Source organism: Chenopodium album, chromosome 18 (assembly GCF_948465745.1).
Source record: "Chenopodium album chromosome 18, dcCheAlbu1.1, whole genome shotgun sequence".
NCBI classification, from domain to species: Eukaryota; Viridiplantae; Streptophyta; class Magnoliopsida; order Caryophyllales; family Amaranthaceae; genus Chenopodium; species Chenopodium album.
The window spans coordinates 1,189,477-1,214,045 of record NC_137851.1 but is presented as its reverse complement, the minus strand read 5'-3'; the positions used below and the strand labels follow the sequence as shown (position 1 = coordinate 1,214,045).

General features: G+C 33.5%; 3 protein-coding genes across 8 annotated transcripts; 2 read left to right on the top strand and 1 right to left on the bottom strand.

The window, feature by feature from the left end:
• Positions 1-269: 269 nt before the first annotated feature.
• Positions 270-1,731, bottom strand: LOC145592579 (ethylene-responsive transcription factor SHINE 2-like). The gene is made up of 3 exons (XM_081649082.1): positions 1,676-1,731; positions 1,437-1,577; positions 270-1,170 (listed from the first exon to the last, which is right to left on the bottom strand). The coding sequence occupies exons 2-3, from the start codon at positions 1,517-1,519 to the stop codon at positions 597-599; spliced, it is 657 nt and encodes a 218-aa protein (XP_081505208.1). The 5' UTR covers positions 1,520-1,577; positions 1,676-1,731; the 3' UTR covers positions 270-596.
• Positions 1,732-7,844: 6,113 nt separating this feature from the next.
• Positions 7,845-13,225, top strand: LOC145592578 (phospholipase D alpha 1-like). Its single transcript, XM_081649081.1, has 5 exons — positions 7,845-8,050; positions 8,134-8,255; positions 10,162-12,109; positions 12,489-12,965; positions 13,180-13,225. Exons 2-4 carry the CDS (start codon positions 8,157-8,159, stop codon positions 12,923-12,925), a joined length of 2,484 nt encoding a protein of 827 aa, XP_081505207.1. The 5' UTR covers positions 7,845-8,050; positions 8,134-8,156; the 3' UTR covers positions 12,926-12,965; positions 13,180-13,225.
• Positions 13,226-16,026: 2,801 nt separating this feature from the next.
• LOC145592577 (uncharacterized) lies at positions 16,027-23,086 on the top strand. 6 transcript variants are annotated; one of them, XM_081649077.1, is made up of 6 exons: positions 16,027-16,375; positions 16,566-16,634; positions 20,533-20,791; positions 21,299-21,386; positions 22,109-22,175; positions 22,549-23,086. In XM_081649077.1, the coding sequence occupies exons 2-6, from the start codon at positions 16,569-16,571 to the stop codon at positions 22,600-22,602; spliced, it is 534 nt and encodes a 177-aa protein (XP_081505203.1). In that variant the 5' UTR covers positions 16,027-16,375; positions 16,566-16,568; the 3' UTR covers positions 22,603-23,086. The 6 variants fall into 6 exon arrangements, 5 of the variants coding, with proteins under 5 accessions (XP_081505203.1, XP_081505202.1, XP_081505206.1 ...); XM_081649076.1 differs by having other exon boundaries at positions 16,028-16,375; positions 16,501-16,634; XM_081649080.1 differs by having other exon boundaries at positions 16,029-16,375; positions 20,538-20,791.
• The last annotated feature ends 1,483 nt before the right edge of the window (positions 23,087-24,569 follow it).

Below are 24,569 nucleotides of genomic sequence, written 5' to 3'. Positions count from 1 at the left end.
TCTTATTGAATTCAAAATATTACAAAGTGTTATTTTAAGGTAAAGAGAACAAGACATTACATAAGACATTGCAATTCTAGCTTGCATATTGATGAAATATATATTGGTGTAATTAAGAGACCATGGTTACAATCAAGCACTAGTGAGGAATATATTGGTAGCAATTAATTAAAGGTACAATATACGCATAATTTATACATACATCAAATAAAAAAATGAATGTACAGAAGCTACTAATACAAAAAATTGATCACATGCAAATTAAATATATATGGACGAATATTAAACATAATAATAATATAGTCATTTGGAATTCATAGGACCATATATGATATATGTACATATTTCATATCACCAACTGTTACTCATTTACACCCATTATTCCGGGTTAAAATTGAGTAATAATTCATTGTCAAATTACATTATACTTCGTGTAACACTTCGTATAACCCAACCCAATACAATTTTATGACATTATAACCAATAATCCTATATATATATTTCTATATGATATGATATGATTATATAGAAGCTAAAACTATGCCGCTAATAATCCATAGTTTTATACTAATCGTACTTATAATATATAATCATGGTTAGTTCAAGTAAGAAGTAGGAGGGTTCCAGTTGAGTAACTCTTCTATCATTTGCAACGCAGCTTTATCTTCTTCAGTCATATTATCATCAGCTCCTGCCTCTAAAACCGAAGACGAGGTAGAATTCGAAGAAGATGATAGAGGGGAACCATCATTACTCTCAAGCAACACACTTGTATTATTATTATTATTAGTAGTAGTATTGTTTTCCTTTGATGAGGCGGCTTTACCAAGTTCAACTCGCATAACCCAACTCGAACTCGAACAAGTTCCGGCCCTCTTTTGCCACACACCAATGTGAGAATTATCGGTGTCGAGTCGAAGACAAGTGAGTGAAGGAGAAGGATCCTTGCAATACTTCTTAAGCTTAGCACTAAGTATTTCCGATAATGCTGAGTTAAATGGTGGAATTTTCTCTTGCTCATTATTTGTGTTACTCTTTGATGATGTATGGTTCTTGTCTCTTGGGAAATTCGTCTTCGCATTTTGACCATTCATTAGTATTGCTGCTTGATCATACGCTCTAGCAGCTTCCTCGGCCGTCTCGAATGTCCCTAGCCACACCCTCTTCTTCCTACATTCATGTACAATTTCTCACATGGATCATAAAACTATATATGTAACAAATTAAAACACATACAAATAAACCATAATTCCAAGATAAGGACTAGCAAAAACTAGTGAATTGACAAAAGGTATACAATAATGTATAAGAATGGTCACCACTCACCAATATCTACGACTACTTTAAAGTTTAAATAGTTACAATAATGAGAGGTTGCATGAAAAATGATACAGAAAAGACGAGTGAGTATAAATAAATGGTTTATGACGACTTACAATAAAGGATGGCGGATCTCTGAAACCCAAGAGCCCCACTGGCGTTGCCTGACGCCTCTGAACTTCTTAGAAGGAAGTACCATTATATGATGAATAATCAAGTTATATCAGTCTTTCTCTCTCCTAAATCTCTCTGCTCCACTGCATAGGCAAAACAGACAGAGCCAACAAGTGAGTATAAATTGATATTTTGCGCAGTGAGTTGTTGCACAAATATATTACTGCTATAGTAGTCCTACCACACCCAATTATAGCCGTACGAGGGATAAAATGGTAATTATACCCTTAAGTAGAGAGACCAATGGAAGACTAGTATTGTTAGAAAATAGGAAAAGTATAGTGTAGGACATGTTATATAGATGTGAGTTGTCGCCTTGTCGGTGGATTTACATAAATATGCTCTAAATTTTAATTTAATTTATTTTTTATTTATTAAAGTAAGTCCGAATTCGTGCATATTGGTGGGTATAAAACTGATGAGAAGACAGATAAAGAAAACAAATAAGGTTATAAACGGAATATTTTTCAATTAAAGAATAAGCAATTTTTTAATAACATCTAAAATAAGCATGAGATAATCTTTTAGAGATAATCTTTTAGAGTAAATTATGGAGTATAATATGAAGAGGCCAAAAATAAAAAACAAAAAATAAAATTAAAATTTTTACATAGTGTACTTTGTTGCACTAAATGTTCTACCTGCCCTTATTAAATTGTTGGGGCTGTATGAACCTAAGTTCAGTGCTGCACCATAGTTTCAAAGTAGTGGAGGGACCCAATTGTAAAGTAAATTATAAATGAAGAGAGCAAAAGGATGTTTTGTTTGCAATACTCATTAGAGTGAGATAGGTGTCAAATTTAGCTTTCATAGATTGGGTTTCAGCCGCACCTATTATTAGAGGAGAGTTTAGAACACTATTAATCTTAATAAGATTTTGTTTTAAAGTCAATCAGGATATTTTGTGCTGATTATAGGTTAATTAGTTGTCTAGACTCTCTAATTTACACTCTTCTAGCTAAGGTTTTGGTATCATTTAAGAGAGCTCAATATACTTAAAAGCCTAAAAAAATTATACTTAAATCAATTCATGATGGTACAAATTACTTGATTGAAATTTCACACGGGTCAACTCAACTCAGGGTAACGACAAAAGTTTCTTTGGATGGGGGAGGAAGGGGAAGGTCTGATCTCTGACCCTAAGTTATCGTTTTAATAAAAACTAATCTCATGGTTATAAGATCCATACTTACCAATTACCACTAAATTAGATACTATTTGTCACTTATTTGGTCACAATTCACAAGTGACCTTTAGTGAGACATGAATAAATGTCACGAGTATAAAGCTTTCTTGTATTTACTTTTGTTATGAGTCCACGAGTTTAATACTTCGTATCTAACTTGAGGCTACAAAATTTTACGCAAGTACGATGTAAATGAAGTTGTTCAACCAATAAAAGTTGATAGCCATTAAAGTAAATAACAAAATTGAAAGACTACCTTTTCTTTTCTTTTCAATAATGCGATAAAGATTTGAATCCGTAGTATTAGCACTACTATAGTACTACCTAGTCGCTAATAATCCTTGTTATACAAAAAAAGTACCTAATAATTGTTACTATTGTTTTATTTGGTGCAAAATAATTGTTACTATTGTGTCATTATGTGTGTCACATATTTTTTATTGGTTCATGTTAATACACTTATTTGAATTAAATTGTAAAATTAAATTAATCAATTGTCACGTTGTTTCTAATTAAGGGATTGTGCAAAATGAATGCTCCAGCTTATGATCTTTAAATTTGCCTCGTGGGAATTTAGAAGAACAAAATTAGTTTTAATTTGCACAATAAAACCATCGTTGATATTAGCCATGCATAAGAAAAGGAGTGTCCTAACTAGCCTGATCTACCCTATCGTCCGCACATCATCCAATAAGGTTTTTATTTTTAAATAAGTATAATATAATATATGGATTACTTTATAAACATTAGTAGTCTTAATACTTGTACGTGATTCATATATAGAATTATAATAGCGATGCACTCTTTTGATGGTAGTAAATTTGGAGTACTTAGACTTTGTATTGGTTGATCTCGGTTTGTCAATGATGCAATCTCTCGAATCAAATTTATCATCATGTCCTCATCTTATTATAAGAAACGTTTAATTGGTTTATAAAACGTTTTTATTTTTTGGCTTTGTGTCACCATATAATAACGAAATGTTTGTAGATCTTGATATAGCATCAAGAAAATCCAACTTACATTCCATAGTTGTGTATGAAATTAAACACCAATAAAGCAGTAAAGTTGAACAATCAGTTGTTTTACGCTTGTATAATGCTAGAATATGACTTTGATAGAGTGTGACTTTGTAAATCTTAAACGACCAATAAAACATACTCTTATCCAAATTTATGGTAAATAAAGATAAATGGCTAGGTTGTCAATGGTTTAGGTTATGTTACCCTCCTTTTGGGAATACAGTTAAATGTCATTTTTCATGGTAGATATTATTTAAATTGTCAATTAATTAAAACTATTAAACTTGTAGGACCCTAGACATATTTTGTGGAATATATAATGTTATCATCATGATTATTATTTACTAAGATGCGTCACAACACAAGGAAGAGACTCGATTTAATTAATTTCTCATGCGATTGGAAATTTGCATCCCGTGCCGTACAATAAATATAATAGTCTCCTTGATTTCCGCTAAGATCTTTATGGATGTCACTAACTGCTTTACACTCTGTCAATAACTGCTCTAGTCATCAGATCAAGACAATAACAATTACCATTTTGAAAGTATTACTCGTTGATACTTTTAAACTTCATGTTGTTACAAATTTACAATTATATATACGTATCAACGACAAGTGGTCTAAACGAACTAACAACGAGTTGTGAGCTTGTGGTTCTAAAAGGCTTGAAAATGGTCTAATGGCTAACGTAGTTGTTGATTGACAACCTTGCTCTGTAGTATATGTATTTGCATGTTAGTTATTAATTGCAAGATTATGAGTATGGACCAATCAAAATAGTGTCGTTATTTAGGGATCGGAGGTTGCATGTAATGCCATATGCGAAAACCTCTACCTTTAAAGTTACGTGGTCCAATTGTTAAATTAAAACACCTTTAATAAAATTAATTCATACACTTGATCATGCTATACGATAATCTACAAAGAATTAAACAATCAAATTAACAATGTAGCTATTATTATTTCCGAAAAGATAAAGTATACATTAACACACTAACCGTAAACTCATGTAGTCATGTTCTTCATAGTAAATGTAAAGAAAAATTAAGTGTAAAATGCCCAACTAACTTTACCTAGAGTCCTAAAAAGAGTCTAACTAATTTTTTATTTTATTTTAAAAAAAAATAAAAAAAAAAATTCATCAAAGTAGAGGTGTGTATATAATTTGTACTGTATCTTTTAGGAAAATTATTAAGCTAATTAATCATGCAATATTGAGGAAAAATTAATTGTCCACCGTACATTATGCAAAATGTGATGATGATTACTAATTTAGCGGGTGAGAGAGATCCATCATCTACATTCTCCTTAATGAATATTAATATAATTAATTAGGAGTAGTTAGCAGAACATATAATTATGTCTTCATTAAGTCACAATTTAGCTAGATCTATGCACAATGTGAAGCGAAGACTTTAAATCATCTAATCCCTTCTTATTTTAGAATTGCATGAATTGGTTTTGAACTTTTGACCTTTTGTTTAATTTGGTGACTTTTGGCGTTCAAAATTTACATAACACGATTCTTGATCACCCTAATTTAATTGTTTCATTGCCATTTGCGCATAATAATCAGATCCACCACAAGAGAATAAGCAGAGATTTTGAAAAAAAAAAAAACTGTTCTAGTAGAAATTGATGAACTAATCTGAATGAATGGCAATGCTAGTAGCGTTAATGAATGATTAGGTCATTTTTCCAATATATAGAGGCATAAAGCAACATTAATGAATAACTTCATTAAAAATAATCAAAACTAATGTGTAATGCAATTACATGGTAAAAAAACAATTTTACAAATGAAATTTTAATTTTAAGATAACTCTGCTTGTTAGATGAAATCACTAGTGAACAAAAATTTTGAACAATGAAAACCGAGTAGAAAGAATAATTTAAATAACCACATTAAAACTTTTAAGCAACAAAAATTTGATTAAAAAGTTAAATATTAGCAAGTCTTATTGCGCAAATATTTGGCTGAGGTCGCGCTCAGTCATCGTTGGCTAAGGTTACGCCCAATAAATGAACATTTACTAGAAAAAAATAAACATTTACTAAAAAAAAAATAACATTTATTTTTTAACATTGCATTATATAAAAATGAACATTTATAATATAAGAGTAATATAAAGAGATTATGAAACTGAAAAAATATGTACATTTAATATTATATAACTGAACATTTCAGTTGTAAATAAAAATAAACCTATAATGTTATTGTTTATTCATCAACACTTTTTTAAGTGTCAAGTTAAATACTTTGATTTGTTCATTTTTCTTGAATGGATATCATGCAATTGAGGTATATGATTTAATACCAATTAAATAAATCAACAATATGTTTTTTTTTAATAATGAACAAAATACTAATGTCTAACATTATTAATGCTAATGTTTATTGAACATCCTTTATAATAAAAACGAATATTTTATATAACTAAACAAACACAAAAATTTATATTCGTATTAATTAAAAAATAAAATGAATATTTATTTTTATAAAAATTAACATCATACGGCATGAAAATGAACATTTATTTAATAAAAATAAACATCATATTGTATACAAATGAACATTTATTAATCGAAAAATACAAAATTATTGTAAAATTGGTTCAGGTAGAAAATATTTATTTTTATTACACTATATGTTCAACTTTGGCGGTGACCTTAGCTAGTGTTGGCTGAGGTCGACCTTGTCCATTAACTACTAGTGTTTGCAACCCAACTCCCAAAAGTTGGACTGTACTCCGGCCCAATTACTTTTTTGGAAATTAGAAAGAGAAACAGCCCAATTAGTCAATTATACTCTGGCCCAAATTTCTCCAATTTGCATAAATAAGGATTATACACAAAATATTACTTTATCCTATATTGTTGGATTATACACAAAATACAATTATGAGATTAGAATTTTTGATGTTGAATCAATGAGATCAGTACAAATCTAGTTTCCATTTAAAAATTTTAGGTCAAACTAGTTCTGGATTTTGATTAATTACAATTTGAATTTGGGTTCGAACTTTCTTAAGTTAAGCCAGATGGGCATAGGCTATGTTTTATTTAGAACAAGTCAATTTTTGATTATTTTACTATGAGGCTACGTTTTATTTCAATTCAATTCGATTTTTAATAACTTTACTATGAGGATGGGCATGGGCTACATTTTATTTCAGGTCAAGTCGATTTTTAATTACTACTTATACCCGCGTGTACCGTACACCCATGAATATTTGTTCACATTTTGATGAATTGTTTTTCATTTTATCATCAAATGAAGAGTAAAAACTAACTTTAGGTTAGTTGGGTTGGGTGTACAGTACACCCGGATATAGGCCCTGTTTGGTGGTAGCGTTTGAGGTAGCGATTAGCGTTTTGACCAGTCAAAACACTACTAAAAAAAAATTAAGAGTGTTTGGCAAGGTAGCGATTCTAGTAGCGGTCAGAGATAGAGGTAGCATTTAGGTAGCTTTTCTCAAACGTTAAAAATAGTAGTGCTTAGAAGTAGCGGGTAGCCTTTGACAATTTTTTTTTTTTTTAACTTTTAAAACAATATTTATATAAATTTTGATATTGCAACCGCTACTTTTGCCAAACACTCATACTATCAATCGTTAGTTTGACATCTAACCTCTACCCACTACTAATTGACCGCTACTCGCTACCTTAAAAGCTACCCACTACTCGATGCTAAAAGCTACCCGCTATTGCTACTTTTGCCAAACAGGAATATAACAAATTCTAGCGGGTTCGCGGCTATCAAGGCTTGTGTGTTTTATGTTACGGAGTAGTGGAGACTGTACCAATATACTTCCTCCGTTCTTTTTTTATTGCACCATAAGGGGTTTCACACTTGCCAATGCACTATTTTGGCTATTAATATCTTTTATTATACTTTTGTAAAAATTATAAAAAATTGATATTTAAAAAGTAGATTTTGAGATGAATCTAACTAGATCCCACATGACTATATTTTTTCTAATGGTTTAATCACAAAAGATGATCAAAGAAGATTAAGTAAATAGTGTAAAAGTCCTTATGGTGCAATAAAAGAAAAACGGAGGAAATAGTTTAATCTTTGCCCAACTGCGACACAAGAAAACTTGAAAGGAGAGTTGAGAACAAAAAATTTCTGAATTTTTAAAGAGAATCTTGCGAACGGGGAAAGAATGAAGAATCATCATCTCAAGATATCCATTGCTTTACACAAACTTGGCTTATTCATGGAGATTTCCTGCAAAAAAATCCACCTGATTTATACTGTTCAAATCTATCAATTTTTCTGGTCATTTAACATTTCTGCAATTTCAACTGTTCAGAATTTTCAATTCCCTTTTGAGAAAAGGTTGCTAAATTTATTTTAGCGTTTATAACTTTCTGGGTTTTTCTTGTTGGGGTGATTAATTTGATCATTTCTTGAATTTGCAGGGTTTCATTGATTTTGCTGAGGAATGAATCGAAGGCCCACATTGCTTCATGGGGTGCTTTTTGCCCAAATACATGAAATTGATAAGCTGCATTTGGGTTGTGGGTTACCCCTTTTGAAACAGGTTAGTTAATCAGCTAGCTATTCTAAGTTATTACAACTTCTTTCGATTTTAGTTGTCGCGGTATTAGTTTATGTTATGTTACACTATTGAATCACAAGTTACATTACTGTTATTTCCGAATTAGTTTATGTTATGTTACACTATTGAACCATGAGTTACATGACTATTAATTCCGAACTAAGAAAGTAGTTGATTGCTTGAAGAGTAATAGGTTTGCATATATTATGTTATTATTGGTTGAAATTTTTTCATGGAGGCGGATGCACAATGCTCCGTGCATCCGTTTTCATTTTAAAAAGGCGGAATGAATGTATGGTTGTTCAGTAAAGAACATACAATTATTTTATAAAGAACATGTAGCTATTTTATAAAGAACATCACATATAGTTGTATTGTAATGAACATATAGTTGTTTTGTAAAGAACATATAATTATTTTGTAAAAAAAAACATCAAACTTTATGTTCTTTATATATATCTAAAGAACACCCGTAATTTTAATAAAGAATATGATAATTAAAGGTGGTCAACTTCAGCCCGACCCGAAAAAAGGCGGGTTTGGACAAGCATAAAAATGCATTTTTAGTTAAAAATCCAAACCCGACCCGAAAAAAGCCCGCTATATTTTCAGGGTTTGGGCACGAGATATTATGTTAAGGTCCAGCCCGACCCGAATTTTTAATCACCTATAATGATAATTTAATGTAATGAACATTATTTTCATTCAACCACTATAATCTAAAGACAAAATTCAAAGAACATTTCAAAATAAACAATTAATATTATATCACAAATAAAAGTACATTATACTGACAATCAAAGAACATGAAGATAAACAACATTATTTAATATTCTATAACATGTTCTTTTCACTTTAAGTGAATGTTCTTTACATTTCTATACAATGTTCTTTACAATTCTATACAACATTCTTTACAATTCTATAACATGTTTTTTTCATTTTAATTAAATGTTCTTTCCGCTTTTTTTTTTTTTTTTTGAGGGATGCACCATGCGGATCGTGCATCCACCCGTAGGAATCACGCATTAATTATTGGTTGTCTTTTGTAACCTTCATTTTAATTTCAATCCTAGTTTTAAGTTTTTAACCTCTATGACACAGTTTTTAAAGAGGAACACGTGGTACTCTAAATTTCTTGCAAATTATCCTGTTACTTCGTACGAAATATTGTACAAGTATTTGTATAGATGAATGGAATTTTAATGTACTACGTATCTAATTTGTCTTGTAAACCCTTTAATTAATCCTTACGAAAATTGATTAGGCGAGGCTTAAGTGGGCTAATTACGGTGGAATTGCTTATTCAAGGACAAAAAGGCTTATGATATAATGATATATAATCTCAAATTAAAAAGCAGTATCCCTGTTTTTTCAGGGTTTTCTAAAACCTACCTAAATCATTTCAAATGTCCTTGTTATGGGATTTATGGAAGTCCAATATTTATTATGGTTCATCATCCTCGGCCCCTCGGGCAGTGGAAGATATAAGAGAACTATGCTTACGCCCTTCTTGGTTAATAACTTCCATAACTTTGGAGGAATTTTGTTACATAGAGGACCTTAAATTTTGTGATAAAGATGTAAACAGAAAAAATGTAATTCCATTTTTCAAGAGTTTTCAAGCTACTTTGCCTTAGAAGAAACATAATACCAAGTTATGAGGTTAAATCATCCATAGTTCTGATCTTATAATTCATTTTCTTTGATCAACATAGCATCGGTGCATTCAAGAATAATGCAAAATGATGAAAATAAATCTTCCAATACATGTTACTTCGCGTGTAGCACAAACATAGTTTACCATCATGATTCTGCATTTTGTCATGAAATCATCAAAAATGACTTAGCTGCCTCTTTTTTTAATTTTTTGCTTTGAGGAAAATAGAGTATTGATGATCCAAGAAGGGTATGGAGAACATTATTATACAGAATCAAAGGATATTGCGCGTGCAGTCCTCAGCTTGCAGGTTTCAGACTGTATGCCACAATTGATCTGGATAAAGCAAGAGTTGCACGGACAAAAATCATTACTACCCACCCTTCAAGGCCTCATTGGTCTCAACCCTTTCGTGTCTATTGTGCTCACGAGGTGTTGGATATTATATTTACTGTCAAGGACGAAAATCCTGTTAGTGCAACTCTAATTGGAAGCGCTTATTTACCTGTTAGAGAAGTCATTTCAGGTCGTCCAATAAACAGATGGCTTGAAATACTCGATGAGAGTGGCAACTCCATACGATCACAAATTCATGTCAGTGTACAGTTTTTTGATGTAACTCAAGATCCAAACTGGTCTCAGGGCATCCAAAATCCACAGTATGGAGGAGTCCCTTCCACGTTCTTCAGACAGAGACAAGGTTGCAAAGTCTTTCTCTATCAAGATGCACATGTGTCTGACAATTTTACCCCTTCCATAATGCTTCATGGAGGTAAGAATTATGAGTCACGGCGATGCTGGGAAGATATATTTGATGCCATTGTTAATGCAAAATACCTGATTTACATAGCTGGCTGGTCTGTTAACACAAAGATCACCTTAATAAGGGATCCTCGTAGGCAAAAGGAGGTAGGGGATCTTGCTCATCTTTCTCTAGGAGAACTTCTCAAGGAGAAAGCTAAAGAGAGAGACATGAGAGTTCTCATACTTGTTTGGGATGATATAACTTCAGAGCCGTATAATAGGCAAGGATTAATGGGAACCCATGATGAAGACACCTTTGCTTACTTTCAGAACACAAATGTACGGTGTGTTAAGTGTCCTCGGAAGGCTGGCCAAGGATTAAGCACGATACGGGGTGTTCAGGTTGATGCTATGCTTACACACCATCAGAAGACAGTAGTGGTTGACTGTGAGAGCCCTGGATCACTAAAGAGGATAATTGTGAGTTTCTTAGGAGGTATTGATCTTTGTGATGGAAGATATGATACACAAGATCATTCTCTTTTTAGGACATTAAACACAGTTCACAAGGATGATTTCCATCAGCCTAATTTTCCAGGAGCTTCAATACAAAAAGGTGGTCCGAGGGAACCATGGCATGATATCCATTGCCGGCTAGAAGGACCTGTCGCATGGGATGTGCTATATAACTTTGAACAAAGATGGACTAAGCAAGTGGGAAAGCAGTTCCTATATTCGCGAGATGAGCTTAAGGAAAGAATAACCAAACCTTTTGAAGTAATGACAGCAGCAGAAGAACAAGAATCTTGGAATGTTCAGATATTCCGATCCATTGATGGAGGTTCGGTGGTACTTGATGGAGAACCAGGGGTAGGCTTCCCATCAGACCCAGATAAAGCATTTCAGGTTGGCCTTTACTGTGATAGAGGCAGTATCATAGATCGTAGCATTCAAGATGGATACATAAATGCCATCAGACGAGCAAAGAACTTTATATACATTGAAAACCAATACTTTCTTGGAAGTTCGTATGCCTGGAAACCCAAGGAAGATATTGATGCCTTGCATATCATACCGAAAGAGCTGTCACTGAAGATCATCAGCAAGATTGAAGCTGGAGAGAGATTTTCTGTGTATGTTGTAATACCTATGTGGCCTGAAGGACAGCCTGAAAGTGGTCCTGTCCAGGCAATACTATATTGGCAGAGGAGGACAATGGAAATGATGTATACTGATATTGCCAATGCCATACGACGAATGAATCTCAACGCACACCCAAGAGATTATTTATCGTTTTTCTGTCTTGGTAATCGGGAGGTTTTGAAAACTGGGGAAGATCAACCTGCAGAGAAGCCAGTGCCTGGTTCTACATATGACAAAGCTCAACACAATCGACGTTTCATGATATATGTTCATGCTAAAATGATGATAGGTATTTTGTGCTCACCAACAATCATTATATGGTCTGTTCGGTCTCTTTAACTTATTCCTTATAAATTTTATTTGGTTTTACTTATAATTCGTAATCTCTTTTTGCTGGAAATTATGTGTTTCCCTTCTTTGATCTCTTTTTTTAGCTGCCTTTTGGAGTAGGGAGATGTGTTAAAATGACATTCTTTTTTTTTTTTTTTTTTTGACACAAATGAAAAAGAAGCCAGCAATTTGCAAATAAATAGACGATAAATTGAATGCAATATGGCCTTAGAAAAACAAAGCTCCTAACATCTACTTTCTAGCCTAACATCTTTGTTTGACCCTCAATTGCTTTGATTCTTTCTGCAGTAATATTGTTTATATTTCCTGCATTTCAGTTGATGATGAATACATCATTATTGGGTCTGCAAATATAAACCAGCGGTCAATGGATGGGGGAAGAGACACAGAGATAGCAATGGGAGCCTACCAGCCGCATCATTTATCGGCAGGGCAGCCAGCAAAGGCGCATATATATGGCTTTAGAATGGCACTGTGGTATGAGCACCTTCACCATATGGATGTATCATTTCTGTATCCCGAGACACTGGAATGCATGCAAGTTGTGAACAGTCTTGCTGAAAAATATTGGAAAATATATTCTAGTGAAACTTTCGATCAAGACTTGCCTGGCCACCTCCTTCGATATCCCATTGAAGTCACAAGTTTTGGACATATTACCCCGCTTTCTGAAGATGAAAAGTTCTTCCCCGACACCATTGCTCCTATTCTTGGGACTAAGTCCTATCTGCTGCCTCCTATACTAACTACTTAGTAAAATTGATATTTCAATACAAGACTTACAAGACAAAAGGGTATGTTAACTCATTTATTCTTTGAACCTGTTGATTACTGACATTTCAGAAAAATAGTTGTAAATTTGAGTAATCATGAATCTCTTAAACTCTTAAAGTAATCTCAGCTCTTTTTTTAGGATGATCTTGGAAAGTGTAGCAGTAGAGTATACCCGGTATAAGTCATATTATATTTCACTGATAATTTTTTCCTCTTTGCTGCACTCTCTTGCAGAAGCATCTGTCATAGTGCAGCTGAGCAACTGAAGCATAAGACTCAATCAATCAATCAATCAATCAAAGCCTTAATCCCAAAAGTGGGGTCGGCTAACATGAACCAAATTTGATTATTCCGTGTAGTCATCAACATAAATCTTTCTCCTCCATCCCTTACGATCCAAAACTTCATCCTCACGTAAATCCATGCACTTCATATCCTTCCTCACTCCTTCCAACCAAGTCATCTTTGGTCTCCCTCTTCCTCGTTTAATCCCTCCATGGTCCCACTCTTCCACTCTTCGCACCGGTGCACCCTCGGGTCTCCGTCTTACATGTCCAAACCAACGCAGACGATTTTCCCTTAATTTATCTACAATGCCCGCCACACCTACTTTCTTGCGAATAACCTCATTTCTGATTTTATCTCTTAAAGTGTTTCCACACATCCACCTTAACATGCGCATTTCCGTAACCTCCATCTTTTTAATATGCTCTTTCTTAGAAGCCCAACATTCTGTACCATAGAGCAACACTGGTCTTATGGCAGTCCTGTAGAATTTTCCCTTCAACTTTAAGGGAATGCTGCGGTCGCATAGCACTCCCGTGGCCGCTCTCCATTTAAGCCACCCTGACTTAATCCTGTGGGTCACGTCTTGATCAATGTCACCATTCTTCTGGATGATCGACCCTAGGTACTTAAAACATTCACTCATGGTCAAATCCTTTCCATCCAAACTCACCACTTCATTGCTTGTCCCCCTCTGAGTGCCAAAACGACATACCAAATATTCAGTCTTACTCCGACTTAGCTTAAACCCTCTAGATTCCAACCTTTGCCTCCATTGCTCCAACTTGACATTAACCCCATCCTTAGTCTCATCCACCAAAACGATATCATCTGCGAACAGCATACACCATGGAACCTCATCTTGAATTGGTCTAGTTAATTCGTCTAGAACCGTTGCAAAAAGAAAAGGGCTTAATGCAGACCCTTGATGCAATCCGATTGTAATAGGGAAATCTTTTGTCAACCCTCCGCATGTCCTCACATTTGTTGACACATCCCGATACATATCCTTAACTAGGTCTACATACCTTCGTGGGATACCTTTCTTCAACATTGCCCACCAAAGTATCTCTCTTGGCACCTTGTCATATGCCTTCTCTAAATCAATAAAGACCATATGAAGATCTTTCTTCTTTACCCTATAAAACTCCATCATTTGTCTTATCAAATGGATTGCCTCCATAGTAGATCTCCCAGGCATAAAACCAAATTGGTTATCTGAAATGCTTGTGCATGCCCTCAACCTTTGTTCAATCACCCTTTCCCACAACTTCATAGTATGGCTCATAAGCTTAATTCCTCGATAGTTAGAACAATCTTGAGCGTCTCCTTTGTTTTTATAAACCGGGACCAAGGTGCTCTTCCTCCAATCTTGTGGGATCCTTGTAGCCGTCCATATCTTGTTGAAAAGGTTTGTTAACCAATCAATACCAATCTTACCCAAACACCTCCACACCTCTATCGGTACCCCATCAGGGCCAACCGCCTTCTTAGGTTTCATCTTCCTCAGTGCAATCTCCACCTCTACTCTCCTAATCCTTCGCACATACTCCATGTTGATTTCTTCATCACTCATAGAGGTATCTCCTATCACAACTCCATTACTTCCATTAAATAATTCATCGAAGTACCCCTTCCACCTGTCCTTGATGCCCTCCTCTTGCACTAGGACCATTTGGTTCTTATCTTTGACACACTTCACCATGCCAATATCCTTCCTTGCCTCTTGTCTTCTCTTTGCCATCTTATAAATGATCCTTTCTCCCTCCTTGGAATCAAGCTTTTCATAAACCTCCTGATATGCCTTTTCTTTTGCTTGGCGAACAGCTGCCTTTTCTTTCTCCCTAAACTGAAGCATAAGACTGATATGTTTAAAATCAGAGCTGCAAAATGCGAAGGAAGACCAAAAGTTGAGGGATTTTGTTGTTCTGTACAAAAACATAGCAAATAGCAAAGGTGAATGATTAATAGCCTAGGCAAGACAATAGAAGAATTGATGTATTTAACCAGAATACAATGTTCATAAACATTCTTTTAAGACAGCAACAATACCATTACTTGTATTTCATGTATAATGTATTCTGGAAACAATCCATTTCATTTGTTCTATCTGAAGTACGGAGTATTTTCTAGAAAACAAATCAAATTTGAATTATTCTAAAATAAGATAAATTCGATAATATCATTGACAAATTGACTATAAACTAGTTAAGATAAGTTTTTCAAGGTATGAATGTCACTTAAAACTCTTGTGAGTTGTGACTTAGTCTCTACAAAAATGTCATCCTTGTCAATTTTGTCATCCTTATCTCGAAAGTAAAACAAATTCTCCGTAAATATTTATCCCCTATTATCCAAAACATAAGAGATTGTCAAATTGTCGTTAATAATGCTCTATTAACAGGAAACATTGTGTTTGGTGTGCTTATCTACTAGGTTCCATCTATTCAAATTGGAAATTTTTCAGTCACTCCCACAATTCCTAACTATAGTTGTGACTCTTGTGAGAGTGATTGTCTCTAAAAACATATTTTTTTATTTAAAGAAGAAATTACGGAGTAATAAAGTTTAGTTAGGCTACTGCTACTTTATTAGTATTAACTTGATTTTCTCGAAGGAAAATACGTAGTACTTATACAAAATCAATCTACTTTGCATATCATTATATCATACCCTTATTCACACATTCTTATCCGTATTATTTATTTAATTTTCAAAAATTTCGTGTAATATAGTATAATATATATATATTTTTTTTTTCCAAATCAAAATTTCAAAGATCTTGAATCATCTACTGACAGACTGACAAGGTGTAATTTTCCAATTTCCATCTACCCTTTTTAAATGGCCAACCTCCCCTCTTTCCTACTTTCCTTATTATCCATAACTGAAAACTGAAAAAACTCAGCAACTAGCATAATTATATACTGTATTCAATTCTTTTAAAAACCTAAAAAAAAAAAAGAAATAATATTCTTTACAAAACTTTATTCTTCTTCTTTCTCCTTTTTCCCTTCCCAATAATTGAATTTTTAATTACCAAAAAAAAAAAAAAAAAAAAAAAAAAAAAAAACCAAGTCAATAGAAAAACCCAGATAACAAAAAACTACTCAATATTGTTTCTTGAATAGCTCGCAATTATCAGGTATGTCATTCTCCCTCCTAAATTTAATCTTTTGCTATTTTCTTCAATTGAGTTCACTGATTTCTACTTTTGGGTTTTTTTTTTTTTTTTTTTTTTTTTTGGGGGGGGGGGGGGGGGGGGGTTAGTTTATATGAAGTATGGTGATCTCTTCAAAATAGCAAATTGAAGTATCTGGGTGTGATTATTCCAGTAAATGCTACTTGGTAATCAACAATTTCTGCTTGGATTCTTGGATTTCTCACATATTTGCATGCATGGGGTGAGTCACTCTTCCCTCAATTTTAATCTTCTTCTTTCTTAGAAATTTGTCAAAGAATTGGAATCATTTACTGTTCTTTTTTCCAATCTAATACCCTTTTGGTTGATTGTTCTAATTCTTTATGTAAATTGAATTGGTATGATTATTTGTTGAGTCATTGGATAAAATGAAGGATTCAATTTAGTTGAACTGATTGACTGTTTCTTGATTTTTATCATTACTATTTGGTGGGGTCGGATGTGGATTAACTTAGTTGGTTATAGTTTGAGAGTATTACACGGACCTCGGATCGAATCTCGTGTACATCACTGCCGTGGCGATGTTATACTCCGTAACTAGTACTACGTACTACGGAGTAGAAGATTTGCTATGGAGGCCATCTATGCCTTTTGACTTCAAATAAACCTGCCTTAGTTGTGCCCCATTTATAGTATTGTCTAGATTTTTTCGAGTTTAGGGTACTTAATGAGTAAGTGTTAAGAGTAACAAGTTTTAAAAAGGTTTCTATATTTAGTACTGTTTAAGATACTACAGCTCATAAACCATTCTTTCAACTGTAGTAAGCTACACCTGTGTACCCTTTATTAGTATTTTTGTGGAAACTGTGTTATTGTTCTCTTTACCTTGTTTTTTAAAGATGCCTTAATAGTATAAGTGAAGTTAGCTTGCTCTTTGGATTGGAATCTAGTCTTGCCTTGTTTTGTGAGGTAACTTGTGACAGATGATTGAGAGACATTAGCCTTTTTCTTGTGAATATGTTGTTTCTAATTCTCGAGAAGCTTAATTCTATTTTTCGCGCCCCCTTTCTCTCTCTCTCCTTTAAACTCTTTGCCACTCTATTTCTTTGTTCTGTGTGCCTATTGGCACAAGACATGAATTCAAGATGTTGTTTGATGATTGAAATCGATAATTGTGTTGAGAGAAAGCCTTGCTGTTCATTTTTGGGGCTTTCCCTTGCTTATTTTGGCGCTCTTGCTTGTTTCATGATTGAAAAATTAAAAAATGTATGCAGGAACCTTTTCAATGTAAGGGCTTTCAATTTTTCTCTTGAGTGTTTCATATAATTTCTGCTTGTAGTTAAGTTTGAAAAGCGGTTTGGATATTAGGCATAGTATGTATGTGGTTGGATAAGATAACTACTTGCTCTTTTTTTTTTGGTGCTAAGATCTGCTTAACTTTTCTAGTTTCTGATGTTTGTATAGCATGTAGTGCTAGAAGAAAATTTAGTTGGGGAGTAGTTTTTGACAACAGTAGCTTGTGCACACGTTGATATAGACATATTTGTTGTTGTGTGTAGAATGAGATTGAAGTATGAAAATTGGATAGTAGCCATTTTGATATATAGAGTAATGCTCTTCCAAACCTTTGATTTTAGCTTCACCCATGTCTGAGTTATTTGCTCTAAGTATTGTTCATTTATGCATAATATAACCTTTATGTGTATTGAGACCTTTATCATAGTTACTTCATAGGCCATATCTTCTTAAAAAGTTTTCAACGTTTTATGCTACTTGCTTAATTGGCCCATTTGGCTATTTATAATTTGTTTTGCCCACCTTATAAGATTTAGATTCGGAATAAGATCGGTTTTAATAAGTAAAAGTCAATTGTAATCAATGAAAATCAGACTTCATTATCACTAATCATTTTGATCAGTAAGTGAATATAAGGGTTTGTTCTTTTTGAATTCTCCCTCAAATTTACTACTCTTTCAACTATCAACACTTATTTGAAAATGGTCTATTAATCTTGGGTGTAAAAAAGCGACTGGGTTATTTTGTAACATCTGAAAGATAATAAACCTTGTATGTCTGTTGGGGTCTTTTAATTTTCCGGAAGGTCATCTCTAGCTGATTTCTTACATCTTATAGAGTGTTGAGTTCCTCTGTTATAATTATAAACCCGGTTAAACACTCTGTTGAGTACACAAAACTTGTATATCTGTTAGCTTGCATAGCTGTATAGTATTTTCTTCAGATCATAAAACATCATAGACATCCCAGCATTTATTAACTGTTCACATAGATTTCTTTGTGTATATAATGGCTTGATAGGTTATTACCCTTGTGCCTTTAGCTCTACATAGGTTGCAACGTATAAAAAGGGTGTATGTATTGGCTTGATTAGGATATTATCCCCTTGTGCATTTAGCTCTACATACTAATGTTTATTTTCCTTACCTTTTCAAAAAATACAAATAAATAAAAAATAGCTCTATATAGGTTGCAACATATAAAAAGAGTTATGAACCTTAGGGCCTTAGTTATGTAATGTAATTGTGAAGGCAAAAAGGGAAGACTTTGCTTGTATATTTTCTATGACCGTTGTATTGGTTTGTGGTTTTTGATTAAGAGCTTTGTTATGTGTTTGCATAATATGTGTCCAGATATTTTTCTACTCTTGGGTAGCTCGGTGCTTTCTAATAGGTTTCTCTGAGTTCACAACATAAGATAGCATGGTTTATGTGTATGTAAACATTGGCTTGGGACAGCCCCCCAACACTAGTACATTATGCTAGCAACAAGTCTTTCTAGAATATGTTGTACCAACAAGAATCATTTGTTAATGCGGCTTCGCTAGGCGCATTCTAGCATGGATGAGAATAGGCTCGTAGCAGGTTTTTCTTATATAAATGCATAGTGGTGGTCAGTGACATTGATGTTTCATATGAAAGTAGTAAACCATCTTTTTATGATTTTTGACGTATACGAAGGCTTTCTGTATATCATCTTGAGTTATTCTAATGTAATATACGCTTGTTCCCTTCCTCTCTTTTAGTAATACTCCCTCCATGTTTAAATAATGGAACGTTTTGACTTTCACGGAGTTTTAGAAAGGTTAGTTGAACTTATTAAAATAATAGGTAGTGGGGTACAAGTTGAGGACATAGAAGAAAGTAAGGGATTTTGTGAGAACCATTAGTCAGTAGAATGTTATTAAAAACTAGAGAGAATATTATTAAACAATACAGAGAAATTACTAAAAAAGAGAACGTTTCATTTATTTGGCCGGAAAAGGAAAACGTTTCATTTATTTTAACACGGCCGGAAAAGAAAACGGTACCGTTTAACGTTTTTCTTTTCCGGACGTGTTTAAATAGTTGTTTCACTTTCCATTTCCGGTCGTTTTTAAATACTTGCTTCACTTTCCATTTCCGGCCGTTTTTAAATACATGCTTCATTTCCTTATTTGGAAAGCTTTTACAGTATTTAATTCAATTCTCTCAACTAGTGCACCCAACATAAATCATATTTTATCAATTTCATGTTATCTCTCCTCTAATTCTCTCAACTACTTTACTTTTTACAATTTTTTTATTCTTCCACCTACCCCACTACCTCCATATTTTGGTACTTTCTCTAATTTCTCCTAAAACTCCGCGTATAGAGAAATGGAGCAAGTATTTAAAAACGCAGGGAGTATCACCTTTTTTTTTTTTTTTTGCGGACTAGTCCATATGACAATTCATGTTAGCCAACCCCAAATCACTCTGCAACCAAAGCTTTGCTTTGGTCATAGTTTATGGAAGTGTTCTTAGGCTTCTTCCTATCATTGGATGTTGTTATTTCATAATAATTGATCAATATGCAGTATTTGAATAATACTTTCACCTCCCACCCCCATGAAAATTTTTGTTGTTTTTGAGTGCTCACTACTCTATGATTGCCATAAGCATTAGATAGCTCTAAGCCTGTAATGTGAATGGTTGAACTTTGCCCTTGTAACGTGAAGAAATTAACATTTTTTTTACCTCAAAACTCAGCAAAATATGGGTTTGAGTGTATATGGAACATAGGCTTAGATTGTTTTGTTGATATAGTCTATATATAACTCCGTTATATGTTGAATGTTGAGAGGGTGGTACTAATCATTTTAAAAATGCCCGATTTTGCAACAGAGCAGTGGTTGTCTTGGATGCTGTACCAGGTCCCAACTAATAATCGCTGTGGATGAGCCATCAAAAGGATTGAAAATACAAGGTCGATCCGTAAAGAAATCAAGCCTACCAGACGAAATTTGGAGCAGCTCATATGAAATGGACAATAGTGCAGTTCAGTCACAAAGAAGCATTTCATCTATGAGTGCCTCTAATCAGAACCTTGAACCCCATGGTGGTAGTGGAAGCACAAGCAATCCTTCTGAATTTGTAAATAATGGCAAGTTTCCTTCCTCTTTATTCTAACCCAACTCTCCAAGCCGGTATTCTAGCTTAATATTCCCTATAATTAACCAGGATTTCCCCCTCCCCATCTCCAGTGCCTAAAAGAAATGGATAATGTATTATTATTACCATGTAACACTTGAAGTGGTTATACTGATTCTTGGAGATGTCTATTTATAGTTCATCCAGTTATTTGGGTACCGAAACAGACCTCAAAGGCAACAGTTTGTGCATGTGTCTCCTTTTTTAATTATTATTATTATTATTATTTATTTATTTTTTTTCTTTGTTACTGTTGTTTATGCTGGAGTATGTGGATCTACTAATTAATAATTGATGATTGGGTGTGACTGCTATAATAATTATTCAAAGTACTATTTTCTCTTCTTTCATTTATGCATAGGATTATAATCATTTGAAAGATATCCCTTTGACTGAATTCTTATACGAAGTATCCAAGAAATTTAGATTTACTTAAAGATTGAAAATCTGTTGGATGCAGGCCTACTTCTCTGGAACCAAATGAGGCAGCAGTGGGTTGGTGATAGAAAGTCTCGTAACCAGCCAAAAATGCGTGAACCCAGATTAAGGTATGGAAATTTGTATTTCTTAAGGTTGCCTAACATAGATTTATTGAACTGCAGAATCTATGTGGTTAATTATTTCACTGATTGAATCCTGATTGACATAGAATGAAAATTCGAGTTAGTAGGTTACTTGAGGTTTAATTTAAAGGGTGTTCCAGATGATGTTTTTCAGGATTCATTTATCAAAGCATGATATATGATAGGTTGTTGTGTTGGTTGGTTAAAAATAGGAAAAATAAAGCCTTGGAAAAAAAATTGTTTGGGGGTGCTCTCGTCATGAATTCCCTCTGAGTAGAATGAGTTGGCTTACAGATATTTTGGTGAGAACTGAAGAAGCTGTTGAAGTGGAAACAATCTGCCAGACTTCATGCTCTAGGCTCGTTAACAGAAGTCTTCTAGGGCTTAGGTTTAACTCCTCTCACTTCTCAATATTTTAGGTGGTCAAGCTGCAATCCTAAAGGTCTGTCTACAAGTAGTTGACTTATGTGTGTTGATCTGATAGGTTATGCTGGGATGCTCTCTAGTGTAGGTAAATTTGTGTCTTGTGTTTTGACTACCTGGAGACAATTGAGCTTAGGCTCTTTTCTTTTGTTGTTATATTGTTTAGTCAATAAATATAAGCCATTGGCTAGTAGTTCTGATCTTGTTTGATGCTCTCTTTTTCTCCCTGCTGGGTTGTTTTACTGCTGCTCCTGTGAAATTGAGCAAAATGCTGTATTGTGCAGTTGGAATGCTACATACGAGACTCTGCTTGGGACAAATAAGCCTTTTCCTCAACCCATCCCTCTGCCTGTAAGTATATACTCGGTACTAAACATAAGCTGTTATTTATGTTTTTCCTTATATTTCATTATTTCCCCCTATTTAAAACTATGGGCTCATCTTTGGTTTAGTTTGCCCCATATAATTATAATAGGCCACTTCCAATAGTATAATGTTATAATTTGAACTTTCTCATATCAACCTTATTGATGTCCTTAACTAAGGATTCCTAATAATATACATTGCTACGAAATGTAAATTTTAGTAGCTGCTGATTCCTACTTTGTATAAAGAAGACCTCAATTTGATTAGGACTGAAGAAGCAGTAGTTGTAATTGTTTACCAACGTTTGGTTGCTGTTTTTTTTTTTTTTTTTTTTTTTTTTTTTTTTTTTTTTTTGTAGGAAATGGTTGATTTTCTCGTTGATGTCTGGGAACAAGAAGGCTTGTATGATTGAGCTATACCAAAATCATGAAAACTGATGATTCTTCCTTTTAGCAACCACTCGGATTTTGTAAAGATTTGGTGCCAGAAGATGATTAGTAGCAAAGCTAAAATGATCACCTCTAGAGCACGATTAATCCTCAGAACTCATCTGCTTTCCTACATCAAGTCAAAAACTTTTCCAATCTGATAAAATTCTAGCTTTGATTTTTAATTTCCGGCCATCAAGTTAATTTAATCTGCATGATTAGTAGGTAATCAATATCATTGACTTGAGTCGTCTTTTTTCATGATCTAATGTGCAGAAAAATGATTGAATTAGCGTATTTGATGGAAGTTTGTGGGAATCTATTTTCCATCCTTGCAATCATAGAGAAACATGTTTTGCAGAACATAAAATTTCAATTGTATTGGTTTGTAAAGACACAGGACACCTTGTTATCATGAAAAAATATTCTATAAGTGGTTTCATGCCTAATTTTGCTACTATTTTGCCAGTTTTGCTATCTTGTCCCTGATTGTACTCCGTAACTTGCTATAAGGACTCGTTAATGGTGATGAATTACACCTCTTCCTCCTGAAAATGCCCATTGTCGTCTCAAATAAATGCTGATTTTCCCAACGCCCTTGTTTTAAAAAAATATTCTCCTTAGTACACGAAATTTTGGAAACGTCTTCTATTAAGATTGTACTCTAACTTAATACTCGGTAACATACTCATATGAGCAATATGTTACCCGGATGTATTAGGTACAGATGCACTGGTACATCCACATTCATTGTAGCTAAGTTGGAGATCTTTCAAAGAAGCAACAAAGTACCATAATGTACTACGATGTATAGATCTGACCATATAATACAAATTTTACCATTAGTTTTAGAGATATTATAATGGCTGTTTGGCATATGCTGGAAATTTGTTTCCTCCGCATATATTCGAGATTTTACATGAATGGCGCAAAGATTATGAATAGAGAAAGGTTAGGTCGGTGTTGGTCCTTTTTTTTTGTTTTTTGGATAGGGGCCTGGTGGTCCAATTTTTTACTACGACTTATAATACTTGCATTTTAAATTTTGCAGGACACTACTTTGATTACTCAAGAAAAACATTATTTATAGACTTATATATACAATATGGAACGATTTAATCTCATGTCTTGCATATCACATTATTTATAAAATATCTTGTTACAATTGCCTTGTGTATATTTCATAATTTAAACTATATATACCATTTTTATAGTGAGAAATAAAGATGTTAATGATTAAAGTTATGAATTAGGGTCTGTTCTCATCGACTAGAATGAGCTGAACTGAAGTGAACTGAACCGAACGTATTAGAGCTGAACTAAACTGAACTGAATTGAATATTTTATAAGAGAAGGAAATTAGGAGCTGAACTGAACTGAACTGAATATTTTATAAGAGAAGGAAATTAGGAGCTGCACTGAACTTATTAGAGCTGAACTTATTAGAGTTGAATTGAACTGAACTGAACTTATTAGACCTGAACTGAACTGAACTAAACTGAACTTATCAGAGCTGAATTGAACTTATTAGACCTGAACTGAACTGAACTGAAAATAATCGTATGAGAACAGGACCTTAGTAAGTGTGAAAAGAAACATGAATAGTATAAAGAAACAAAAGAACTATATACAGAAAATCTTCTACGGAGTATCTCACAATTTGTGTATTAATGTTTTTATTTATTGAATGCTATGTGAACTTGGTCCATTACTCTATATGTGGGTTATACTTATATTTTCAACCAAAATTTATTTACATCATGATCTTTTGTGCCTTTTAACAATCATACAAGCTTGTACAAAAACCAATTAACATACCCATTTTACTATTGTACTTATTGAGTGATTTCGGTCAATGCATGTGAATATAATTACAATAGAGATTTTATAATACTCTGTTTATTTTGACCCCATTAAAATATTATTAAAGTGTTGAATAAATGTAAATTCT

What these genes read in the sequence shown, in the direction of transcription:
- LOC145592578 (XM_081649081.1), top strand. Translation starts at nt 8,157, where the DNA reads ATGAATCGAAGGCCCACATTGCTTCATGGGGTGCTTTTTGCCCAAATA. An exon ending in GGTTACCCCTTTTGAAACAG is followed by an intron (nt 8,256 to 10,161) that starts GTTAGTTAATCA and finishes TGAGGAAAATAG; the next exon opens with AGTATTGATGATCCAAGAAG. An exon ending in TCATGCTAAAATGATGATAG is followed by an intron (nt 12,110 to 12,488) that starts GTATTTTGTGCT and finishes CCTGCATTTCAG; the next exon opens with TTGATGATGAATACATCATT.
- LOC145592579 (XM_081649082.1), bottom strand. Translation starts at nt 1,519, where the DNA reads ATGGTACTTCCTTCTAAGAAGTTCAGAGGCGTCAGGCAACGCCAGTGG. An exon ending in GAGATCCGCCATCCTTTATT is followed by an intron (nt 1,171 to 1,436) that starts GTAAGTCGTCAT and finishes ACATGAATGTAG; the next exon opens with GAAGAAGAGGGTGTGGCTAG.
- LOC145592577 (XM_081649075.1), top strand. Translation starts at nt 17,507, where the DNA reads ATGAATTCAAGATGTTGTTTGATGATTGAAATCGATAATTGTGTTGAG. An exon ending in TTCTGAATTTGTAAATAATG is followed by an intron (nt 20,792 to 21,298) that starts GCAAGTTTCCTT and finishes TGTTGGATGCAG; the next exon opens with GCCTACTTCTCTGGAACCAA. An exon ending in ATGCGTGAACCCAGATTAAG is followed by an intron (nt 21,387 to 22,108) that starts GTATGGAAATTT and finishes TGTATTGTGCAG; the next exon opens with TTGGAATGCTACATACGAGA.